Source organism: Colias eurytheme, chromosome 17, assembly GCF_061535395.1.
Source record: "Colias eurytheme isolate Ceu_HAF_F1 chromosome 17, ilColEury1 Martin Lab GWU primary, whole genome shotgun sequence".
NCBI classification, from domain to species: domain Eukaryota; kingdom Metazoa; phylum Arthropoda; class Insecta; order Lepidoptera; family Pieridae; genus Colias; species Colias eurytheme.
Window position 1 is genome coordinate 9,386,480 of NC_142996.1, and position 12,679 is coordinate 9,399,158.

Genomic DNA, 12,679 nt, shown 5'->3' on the forward strand with positions numbered 1-12,679 from the left:
CAAACGGAGTATTCTTCAGTTCTCTACTCATCACCAATGTACCAGAGGTCAGAGGTGGTTAAAAATTTTATTTAGTAAGGTGCAAATAAAATACACACTTTTTAAAAGATTGTATCTAATTAATATTCACATTTTACAAAATTAAAACTTAATTTCTAGCATTTTTCAAATGCCACAATAAATTATTAATGTCATTAAATTGTAATAACATTTCTACATTCATAATTATAACAATACTTATAAAATAAATTTTGCAATTCTTCTATAATAAAAATGTGTGCATGTACACACGTTAGAAGTGAAACTTCTTTATGACCTTATTTTTCAAAAAATAATTTACTATATGCAACTTTACAGAAATACGCCGAATCACGCGTGGTAGGGATAAGAAAAAGATGGCGCGTAACGGAAAAATGTCACGTGTAACGAAAAAATGTTACACTACATTTTTTTTCCGACCCCGATACAGAAATTTCACTTCAAAAAGCTGCAGTTTGTTTCATTGAATGTTCTAGTCTCAGGAACTACTACTGCTTTGTATAATTATGAATTATGATTAAAGAAAATAAAATTGAAACTGCAACCAGTTCAGATAGGGCAACATGTTCGCAAACAGTTATTACAAGTTCAGTGAAGAATACAAATAAAATGTGTACTGTGTTTCATTTTAAGTTAGCTTCCCGCTCTATTATTCAAAATTACTCTCACACTTTTATGTGAGTGATATTTAGAAAATTAACAATCATTATTTATTTCCGACACCCTTGCTTCATTGACCAGCCCATGTATCTCCAATTGTAACCTTAGTGCTTTCTGTAAGTGCATACTTCTAAGTTGGGAAGCTATGTATTTACCAAAAATATCAAACTCGTCTTCCTTCTCTGTTGTTACATGAGATTCTGAATTATATGATTTACTGTGTTTAAACTTTTTCTTTTTTAATTTTTTACAAGGTGTTGATGATTCTGACTCGTCTTTGATTTCATTATAATTGGCTGGTTTAGGGGAGTCACAGTTTTCATCAGACTGCGGTATAAGAGGGTCTGGATCTATTTCTTCCTTTAAACTCGTCTCAATTTGGTTTACCCAGATTTGGCATGATGAATCTACTTCTTGGGCTTCTGGTAACTGAAAATTAAGACAATTAAAAATGAATAATGCATTTAAGTATCCACGAAATCGAAATATTTACTGATAGCTCACTGCTTGTTGCATTTATTAATTTTTTAATTAATCAATGAAAGAAGCAATATACAAAATTGTTAGCAATCGAATTTAAATGAAAGTCATAAAGGAACTAACGCTAGATGTATATCGCCGCACAGCAGTGTTTTTTAGACACCGATCCATATCTTCAAACCAGACTAGTGAAGGTTTGTACATACAATCAGGACTAGACTTTTTTAATACTTTGTACACTTCTTGCATATATGTCGATCTCAAATTCTTTATCTTCATCTTAACCTCGGGAAGTGTGAGTGATAAATTTGTGCATGATTTAAATTCTGACGAAATATCTCGATACGCGTCAATCCTTCTGTGTCTCATTTTATAATCCGGATGGTTGTTATTCCATAACAATTCGTGTTTAAGGTATATTTTAACGAAATCCAGGGTAGTATTTTCACTCCAACGCATTGTTAGAATAGAAAACCTAAAAATTCATTTATTTAAATATTAAATATTTTTGAACAGAAAATAAACAAACAGACAACAGGCAGGAAGATTATCCCAAAATATTGATTAGGTATTGACTAACTTTGACATTTGACAATTGACATTTGTGATGTGACTTAAGACATTAATTCACGATATTTTTTACTGAAGGAAAAATATCTTAATATAAAAGTTTTTAAGTATGTAAAGGGAGGAAAAAGCCAATTACTCTTAAGTTATTAATTGCAATTAATTAAATCTTAATGCTAATAAAACAGTTTGGGGCTTAATCGAGTTCGACTCGATTAAATCGAATTTGTGAATATCGATTCCATTCATATAGTACGACATAAAAGAGATGAAATTAATTATTTTGGAACTAATTCGTTTTTCATTACCTGGCAACCCTGAATTGGCAATGTAGCTGTCAAGTTGAATAAAAATTTGTTGTTTTTTTCGTGAAGTGGAGAATTATTGAGATAAAATTGTTATTTAGAACAAGAAATTTAAATAAAAAAGGAGACATCATGAAAAAGGTTAAACGTAGCGGTGTCCGTGATGTGGTGTATAAAGTTTTTATTCGGTGTTTGTCCGAATTTCAAGCTGGAAATTTATTGACTGATTTGGAAAAAGTTTACAAACGTACAGCAGAATATACCGGTGAGATTCCATTTATTTTTGCTCAATACTACGTAAAATAGAATATTCCATTAGTGACGAGTGTTTAATGTATGTATGTATGGCGATTATTACGTTTTCGCAATTTAATTTGAGGTTATTTGTATGTAAACAAAAACTAGTTTTTATAGTGCGACCAGCACAATTTGAGTCAAGAAGTTATATCCAATCCAACCAGCCTCAAATAAAGTACCTAGTTTAGATTTTACTACAAAGTATAGTGATAACTGTTTTCATACAGCTATCTATCTATTAATCAATCAAAACATAAGAAAAAAATCATATTTACTGTATCATATTTACAGATACTGAAGATGCCCCGTACCCTCTTGCCAGTACTTCGAAACAGAGTGATGATCAGTCCTTTGAAGGAGTAGAATATTTAGATTTTGATGAATTATATTAATGTACAAAATTTATCTACAAAAAAAATAAAAATATGTGGTTTTCAAATCGCCTTGTTTTTTTCTACCCGATGGACCCAGAAAGAGGGTAATGTGTTTGAGCTGCATGTATGCTTGTTTGTATGTTTGATTCTATGTGCGCCTCTGCAGTCTAAACACTTGACCGATTTTTATAAAATAACTAATTCCAAATACATTAATAAGTAAAATTTGACCTAGGTAGGTCAATTAAAATACTAATGTATTTTTGTCTTAAATTTACACTATTGCTACAATGAAACAATTATAACGGTTTAAATCGCGGTATTTATTTTAGATTATATTATATAGATTTTTGGATTGTTATTCTATAGTATCAAGATCACTTGCGTCGCAGTATCAGTGTTGCTATATGAGCGACGGTGGCGCCCTCATTTATTTTCATCTCTTTTGTGTCGCACTGTACCTTAATATTTTATGTTAAGATTCTCTAATATAAAATATTACAGTATCTTAAGGTATCCGGTATCAGCGTTCTGACCATCATTTTTATTTTTGTCATTGCGTACTAAGACGCCTGTAGAACCGCCATCCTGTAACAAATGATCCGAAATTTTGTGTCAATATCTCCCGGCCTATAGATGGCTTATCGGTTGGTATTTTAAGATAAAATATATAATATATCATCTTCTTCGTGTGTTATGGCTCATAGGATTTGTATGGCGAGCGATAATCGGAAATATGCTCTAAGATAATATATATTTTACATTATATTCACCTGTGTGATGCGCATTAATTAATGTAAACTTATCGGTACCTCAGGTAGGTAGTCCAAATTAATAGACCTGTCCTAATTAAAGAAATATAAATTACCTTTTTTTTCCTATGAAATTAATGACTCAAAATTTATACTACCTATTCGCGGATGACCTTAAAATATTCAAAAATATACATAATACAGAGGATGCTAAATTTCTTCAAGACGATCTAAATCGAATCTCGGAATGGACATTATCTAATAAGCTACCGTTAAATATAAATAAATGCAAATTTATAAAATTTTCCAAAAAGTTACAACCTCAATCATCTTCGTATTCCATAAATAATATCATCCTTGAGGAGATAACCCAAGTGCGAGACTTAGGAGTAACATTTGATAAAAAATTAGGTTTTATTCATCATATCTATACTTATAATAAATCTGTAGAGAGGCCAATTCTGTACATGAAATATATTTAAAAAAAACTATGAAGGGGTGATAAGGGATCGCTACTGATGCCAAAAATGCAATCAGTAAAATTTTTGTCTGTCTGTCTGTCTGTATATTCGCTATAGAAACAGAAACTACACGACGGATTTTAACCAAATTTGGCACAATTATTCTTCATACTCCTGGGCAGGTTATAGTAAAAGAATCATGTAAATCGGTGTAGAAACACCAAAGTTATAAATGAAATACGCTATAAGTCATCGCGCGTGAATACAGAATCATGCCATAAGGATTATTTTTGTGTATCAGTTGCCGCGTTCGACGCGCTTCGCGGCGGGAGCTATAAAAAGGCGGCGGGTCTGCACCCGTTTCGCGTTGTCACGGCATCACGTGTGAACTGCTGAACCGATTTCGATAATTCTTTTCTATTATATTCCTTGAAGTACGAGGATGGTTCTTATGTAGAGAAAACGTAAATATGTTCCACGGGCGAAGCCGGGGCGGACCGCTAGTTAATAATATAGTAACGAAATCTCTAAAACTTCTTGGGTTTGTATGGAGAAATTGCAAAATGTTCAAAAGTGTGCTACCTATAAAAATTGTGTAGTGTTCATTAGTCAGATCTCTCTTGGAATATTGCTCACCAGTCTGGAATCCATCTTATCGCTGTCACATAAAAAGACTTGAGTCTGTACGGAAAAAGTTTCTTTATCTACTTACTTTTCATCAGGAAAAACTTAAATCTTTAAAATCATACGACCTCAGATTAAACTTTTTTAAAATGGAAAGTCTTAAACATCGGAGATGGATGGCAGATCAAATGTTGTTATATAAAATTGTTACAAATTCGTATATTTGTCCTAATCTTCTATCAAAAATTAATATAGCTGTTCCGAGGAGATACTCTAGGAAAACCAATGTATTTTTTGTCAAAAGATATAGAACCAATTTAGGCTTCAACAGCGTCATTGCTAGAGTTTGTCGGGAACCTATTAGACTATTTAATAGCACAAGAGTTGACATCAACTTTCTTAGTTCGTTTGCATATAAAAGCGTTTTACATAAAAATTATACTGATTAGAATAATGTTTTCTGAGTAGAATTTATACTACGATTAGAAGCTATAATTTGCTCAAAAATGCATGTTGTATTTGCCTGTAATTGGATCTACATCTTGCTATGCATGCTAATTTATGTCACATACTCAAAATCTTATATATAAAAATGAATCGCAAAATGTGTTGGTAAGCGCATAACTCGAGAACGGCTGAACCGATTTCGATAATTCTTTTTTTATTATATTCCTTGAAGTACGAGGATGGTTCTTATGTAGAGAAAACGTAAACATGTACCACGGGCGAAGCCGGGGCGGACCGCTAGTATATTATAAATATAAGATGTAAATCTGTAGGCAAATCAAATAAAATAAATAATAATTTTTTTGAAAATTATGCTTAAAACCGTAAAATTTGAACCATGAAAAAGTTAAAGGACGACGGACGAAGTTTACCGTTTGTTATATATCTGTGCGTACCTATACGAGTTTCATAATTCTACGGTTCGTGGGATAACTTTCCCTGAATTAAAATACATATTATACTTTGTGGAGGTAATAAAGGTTTTTTATTCTTTTTATACGGTTTGGTACCTACACATGTACGTTACAAATAGCAAATATTGATTTTTGTACAAATTTAAAATTTAGAAAAATTACGTCATTTATTCTATTGAATATTAGTTATTATACTTAATATACTATTTATATAACTAGTATACTAACTATTTTATTAGTTGAGAACTCATTCACATGCCGATTTATACCTACAATTGTTGTATTTAATTCATGCGAACTTTAAATGCTCTAAGCATGCGAATATTTTCAAGAGACTGTACATCTAAGTATAAAGAATAATATAATAATACTGAAATAAATAACTCACGAACGTCAACGAGGTCAGCGTATGTTTAATATACCTAGATAAGTTTTTTATAAGCCGGTATAAACAATAGCATTCTTAAACACAGCATAAAAAATGTAAGCGACCATCTCGAAGATTCGTTACATTTATCATCTGTGGCGTGCCGCTGTCAAAAGCAACTTCGATAGTTATTTATTGAGTTGCCATAAAACAAACATCGAAAAACAAAGATTTGGGGATGGCTGTCTACAGGGGATGGATGGCCTACTACCCAACAGTTCGTCCTGTGGTTCGGCCACAAATAATATCAAGTTGTATTTGTATGACATCATAAATATTGTTTTATTTATAACAGATCCAGTTACGTGGCATATCGCATAAACTTTACTCTCATTTGGTTTATATCCCTAATTGCTATTACTTAGCAGGCACAATTTTAAATTATCAACATCAATCTAAATTACCACTGAGACTCACTAAACCAAAATGTTATTTAAAGAAAAAAACATTCAACGATAATGCAATAATGTGTTTATAACAAAGTCTGGATTTAGTTGTTAACTTAAAATAGCAAATGTAGATGCAGGATCAGATTTTCAAGCAATTATGATACGAAAATGTCGATATCTCAAGACGAGACGCAGACATGTTACAATTTGAATCGGAAGATATTTATTCTTACGACCGCGATGCGACGTAGGTATACCTATCTCGCAGAAAATATTTACGCGAAATCTCAAATATGTATTTATTTAATGACGAATACAAACAATTCGCATTTATTTAATACTCGGGAAAGTTTATTTATATGGGTTTTATTGTTTTTAAATCATTTAGAAGTGATGAATCAAATGTTGAAATAGGAATATCATCTCTAACAATTGCTGAATAATGCGAAAATAATTGTGTGTTTCCCGTTATAATAATCAAATAATATTTCATTTAATCACATAGTTGCAAATTACGCAATATTTATAGCAGAGAATACCTACTAGAAACTAGAAAGGAAATTGAGAACAACTTATGTGAAATATAAAATACCTACGCTGGTAGGTAATAGGAAGAAAGACGTCTTGCACATTTTGTTGCGAATTTGATATGGATAACTTTACGAACAATACTCTCTTTGAACATAAGTCGCTGTGACAAAAGTTACATAGGTTTAAAGCAAGTTCAAATAACATATTATAGTTGTTCTCTAGCTTTTATCGTTTTTAGTGTCACACGCACCTGTTCTATAAAACAATACAAAATTCCTGCTATAGGTACATTTATTACACAATTTTTATATTTTTACATACATCTTGTTTTAATTGGGTTTCAGTATGTATACTTATTCTATTATATATATCTACATGTATAATGCAGGTGTAAATAAAAGGCAAAAAAAGTACGTCACGGTAAATAATATCTAAGAACATTAACTGAAGTCGAAGTCGTTTCAAAAAAGACTTCTAAAACCAAACGAGCATTTTAATTACACTGTAAAATTCAAAATCCAACATTTCAGCGTGGATTATATAAAATCTAGCGTTCTCATAGACAAATAGTTCGTGCTTGTACATAAAAGAAATACGTATTCACACAAGCCTTTGGCATCGCCACAGTTCCTCGTCCGTAGCTTTTTGATGGCACAATGTGTATAGTTACTGCTACAAACTGACGGTTTAGCGTGTGTTGTAAACCTTAAAAAATATTTCTTATAAAAATTTTTATAAGTATAATAATTTTCTTTGAAATAATACACATTTACGGACGTGATCGGGTTTTAAATCCGGTGAATGTCCGTAAAATTTTAATAATAATAAGAAATGACGAGTGTTTTAACGTATAGGTATCTAGTAGTATTTTTTATTATATGGAACAATACTGTTTACTACTAAATGCTCATAAATAAAAAATGACAATAGAGCCTACCAATAGTTACAGAATAAAAAACAGTCAAAGTTGCAAATGATTTAAATTTAAATTTAAAAGGATGTTTTATTAATTTTAAAAATATTTTGCATAAAAATTGTAAAAGTGTTTGCAACATCTGCCTCTCGAGTACAATTTACGGATCGCAGGATACAAATAATGAGTATCTAGGTGTTTCTGTGCATGGCTAAGTACTATGTACTATGAGAATATGATAACAATTTTTGAGGAAAGAAAGGAAAATATTCGTTTTGAGCTATTTTTTCTGTAATTTTGTGTTTGTTTAGATGTAAGAATTCATTCAGACCGCAGACGTGCTATGACAGCAATATGGTATCATAAAGGACAGTAAATATTCTTTAAAAATACATATCACAGACTTTAAAATATAAGGATTATATTGAATTTTTAAAAGAAAAAACATATCTACTGCATTTTCCCCCTTTATGTGATCTATATTCCTGCTGCTCTTTATACGTTTGACTACCATGTTGACAAATTAAAGCATCACCTATCTCAAATATTATAATTATTCAAATGCGTAGGTACACCGATAATCAAATTATTAAACTATATTATTTCTTTTAACGTTAATCCTATTATGAAGTTTTCCGGGAACATTAAACAGAACGATAATATCCACCAGATGTCGCTGCCTCGTTACATTTCCAAATGCCTACTTAAAATTATCGTAAAAATGACCATTGGCGCCGAATTTTCTTGTAATACACAGCAGATGCGGAAAATCGAGAGAGAACAATGTTTTTGTATTTGCTAAGTACTTTTTACTTGGTACGCACGATAATAATAGCTGATGTCATTCTCAGGTAACTCTGTAGTTTGTGCAAAAATTCTCGCTTATGTGTCATGCTACACGTAAAGGCAGGGTAAAGAAGCTCTATCATTTATTATACAATATTACGTAATTGAGATTCTAGTAATTTTAAATTGTATCTATTGCATGTTTTAAGGACATCAGTGGTCATGAAAATATATTGAAACTTTTCTTTTCGGGATTTTTTTAGGAAATAATGTAATAAACAGAGAAAGAGCAGATATTTATCATTTTACAATCTTTGGAGTAGTTACATAGTGAAAGTTATTTATTTGAATGTTATCCATCTTAATCTTTTAGTTGCAAAAATAAGTCCTGAAAGATATAGGTTGTTAAATGATTTATTAATTCCTACCTATGCATACAGGTACATTTATCTTCGAATTCGAACACGATGTATCCACTTCGACTTTAAATACAAACGAAACCGTAACCTATAATGTATACGTATCACGCTGAGCCGTATACAATAAAAAGATTTCCCCATGTATCTGACAGCAACACGAAAGCGAAATTTGAATAACAAATTCAACCGCCATTCTGAATGTTGGTTAATGGAAGTCAACCTGATTCCAGACCAAGTATTTACTAGAATTGCATTATATATTGCATCGTCTACGTCATTGCATTGAGCGAGAGATAATTAACTATAGCGAAGGAATTAGTAAATGAATCCCAAGTTGATTGAAGTTTAGTTTTGTAGAATTTAGATGTAGTTGGAATAATATTAAAGTTTTCATTTCTTACTTGAATGAACGAGATATATCACTACTAAATAATAATAATGAGACAATTGTCATCTGACTGTTTGTCTGTTTTTTTTGTTGATTTGACGGTAGCGGTTTAAGAGCGAGATGTTTTCAAAAAAGAAATAATTATCTTCATTACCTACATAGAGCTATAAAAAGAATATCTCTACATCTTTTGACCTTTTGCTATTCCTCCTCTAAATGTATGGGATTTCGAAAATAAATACCATTTTGAAGTTGTTTGTATGTTTTATATGCTAGAGAGGACATTTATAGAATTTAGAAATTCGATATAAAACAAAGCATTTTTTATAGCTAGAGGAAATTTAAAATACAAAGGCATACTTCCTAGAAATAACAGGGTACGGAAAAAATGAAAACAATCGGATTCACGGAGCATGGAGGTGTAAAGTCTATACCGTATCCAATATCGTATTATTGTGATAAAATAATATGTTATTTATCTGTTCTGTGAGCCGAGATTTTTTTTTGGTTTGCGGTAAATACCTGTGTACTTAAATACCTATAAAATTTTTGCTTTAGCTGTTCACTTTTATGTTTTAGTTTTTATATTTATTAGTTACAAGTTAGTAAAAATTATAATCCGGTAGATTTTATACTATTGAATTGATTTTCATAGATACAGATAATCTAGTATATGTGAAGATAGTAGAATTGGTTTTATTTTGATACGAACGTTGTTTTCTTAAAAATACTTTTACCAAATATATGCAGCTTTGTACATACAAAATAGTCTTAAATAAATGTCCCTTGATGAAAAAGCTTTTTTTTACCTATGAACTTTTGTTATTGCTTTTTTTTTAATTTGAACAATGAGATTTCATATCAAAGAAAGAAGGAGCTATAAAAATTGATACAATAAAAATTATTATTTTCGTTTCCTAATGAATAAAAATATCAGTGATGTTTTTAACGTCTTTAGTTATCACATAAAATACTTTTAAACTTTCACAATATAATCTCAACCCTCTCTGTTAAATTAGTCTATACATCTACAGTAATCCCTTACTGATGAATAACTCTATTATACCTATAAAAGGTTTTTGTACAAGTAAATATTTGTGGAGATGCCAATTATTACAGATATTCAACGAACAGAAGCAATATGTGATATAGAATTGCATATTACATTCAGAGAATAATTTTATCATATTATATTACAAATAATAAGATTATCAATTTAATCTTATTTTAAGAGATGAAATATTACTATTATGTATTTGTAATAGACATTCTTCAGAGTCAAGTAATAATTGGGCGAATCAAAAATAACTAAAGTATCTCGTACCAAACTAACAATCTGTAAAACTGTTTGTGTATATAGTTTTTGTATATATTTTACACTGAAGCAAGAATAATAAATGTAACATAAAAATTTCATGCGATTACATCCCTTTTATATTTATCGTATTTATGGAAAAATAAACGTGCGTCTGTGATATCATTAATCTGTACATATAGCCATCCAAAGTTCAGATATTTTATTACGACCTTTATAAAAAATATGAGGTATTTTGTCATTTCAATGAAAAACAAACACGTTATAAATCTCCGTAATGAAATTGATATTAGCAAGAGCAATTTATTTGTAAACGGATGTAAATTATTATTATGTCATTTTATTTTGCACTGACGTTGCCATAAATAACGTTACAATTAAATGTTATTTGTATTTGAATTGTTAAGATCAAGATGGCCAATCTATTTATAGGATTTATAGGTAGGTGGGTATGTGGCAATATCAGAAAAGGAAAAAAATGTTATTTAGTAAAATTGGGCAATTCCCGCTATTTTATCCATTAAAAATCGAATAATAGGTACTTCTTAATTATTCTTCGTTCCTTTTTTTACTATTTCTTAATAATTTCTTTGGATGGCTCGCATTAGACAAAAAAAATATTATAGGTACGTATTGAGAACCTTCCATCGTTTTTGGGAGAGTCGGTTAAAAAGATCGAATAAATATTTATTTGTGTAATTTTCTATCTGACAATGACTTAATTTACTTTAAATAATTGCGTTTAAATTATGTTATTGATATCATTTTAATGTTGTTTTCGAACATTTCAGTCGTGGAAATGTCGCTTAAATTGTTAAGATTGTGTTTTTACTTTTATTTTGTTTATATTCTCGTAAACAATTTGTTTTCAATCGAGTGCAGGGTATTATTATTTTTAATCTTTTAACAAACCTTAAAATTAAAACAAAACTTAAATAATTTAGAAAAAGCGATTACTTACAGTAAATTACAAAATGCGAACTCGGCAACAATTAGTAGATATAATTATTTAATTCAAATCTAAAATAAAGATAAATGTAAAAAAAAAGGAACGACATAAATTAATATTTTTAAGTATTATCACTAAGATGAGCATGAGTTTATTTAACTACGATTTTAAGTTAAAAATAGCGAAATTAATCTTCATAGAACTACCTTTACCTGTTTGAAAAAATACTGCCGACAATTTTTTTTCAAAATTATCCTTATAGTTACAATATTTCCTTATACAATTATCAATATTTATCCACAGGAGGTGTACCCCAGTGCTGAACGACCCAACGTTACCTACGTGAACTTAAAATATTTTGAATATTTGAACCTTACAGCAAGAAGATACAGTCGTCGCAGCCCTATATATTATATGGAGTTACATGCTTTGACGCTTTTTACTATTGATAATAATGTTGTGGTGTGTACGATGATATATTAATTACTAAGAAATTTACATTTATTATTGAAAATTATTATATAGAGACGCCGCGTCGACGCCCTTACGACCCGTAAAAAAACTCGTAAAAAAATATTCAAAATCGCGAGATTGTAAGCTGTCCAAAAATTGTGATCTGGAACAATCGCATGCAATTTTTGATTCTTCATAAAACTGTAATCCACCGTTGCTTACAATTTTAAAATGATAGAAAGAAGACGACTTCTTTTACACGCTTTATATTAGCTTCACCTGTATGTTTGTTTGTAACCGACTTCTTTGGGCGCGATTTTGACCCACTTTAAACTGCCAGATTTCATTCAAACTTTGTAGATTTATTGAGGACCGATGACAATACACTAATTTGATAAAATTTTCTATTTTTTAGTTCGGTTTTCTTATTTGTATCAAGTAGGTACTTAATGTATGCCTATAATATGATTTTATAAATTTTTGGACAACTCTAAAAATCTATCTCATTGAATCTATTTAACGATTCTTCTTCATTTTATATTGATACTACCCTCCAATACATATTTCCATTATTTGCTTTCGTTAAAAAATACTGAAAAAAAACTTTTACAACAAAATAGGTTCACTTCT

The 12,679-nt window shown here is 30.2% G+C and overlaps 1 protein-coding gene across 1 annotated transcript; it reads right to left on the reverse strand.

Moving 5' to 3' along the window:
- Positions 1–105: 105 nt before the first annotated feature.
- On the reverse strand, positions 106–1,749 carry LOC149901420 (uncharacterized). Its single transcript, XM_090111696.1, has 2 exons — positions 1,303–1,749; positions 106–1,128 (listed from the first exon to the last, which is right to left on the reverse strand). The coding sequence occupies exons 1-2, from the start codon at positions 1,636–1,638 to the stop codon at positions 736–738; spliced, it is 729 nt and encodes a 242-aa protein (XP_089967822.1). The 5' UTR covers positions 1,639–1,749; the 3' UTR covers positions 106–735.
- Positions 1,750–12,679: the final 10,930 nt, after the last annotated feature.

What these genes read in the sequence shown, in the direction of transcription:
- LOC149901420 (XM_090111696.1), bottom strand. Translation starts at nt 1,638, where the DNA reads ATGCGTTGGAGTGAAAATACTACCCTGGATTTCGTTAAAATATACCTT. An exon ending in TGCGGCGATATACATCTAGC is followed by an intron (nt 1,129 to 1,302) that starts GTTAGTTCCTTT and finishes CTTAATTTTCAG; the next exon opens with TTACCAGAAGCCCAAGAAGT.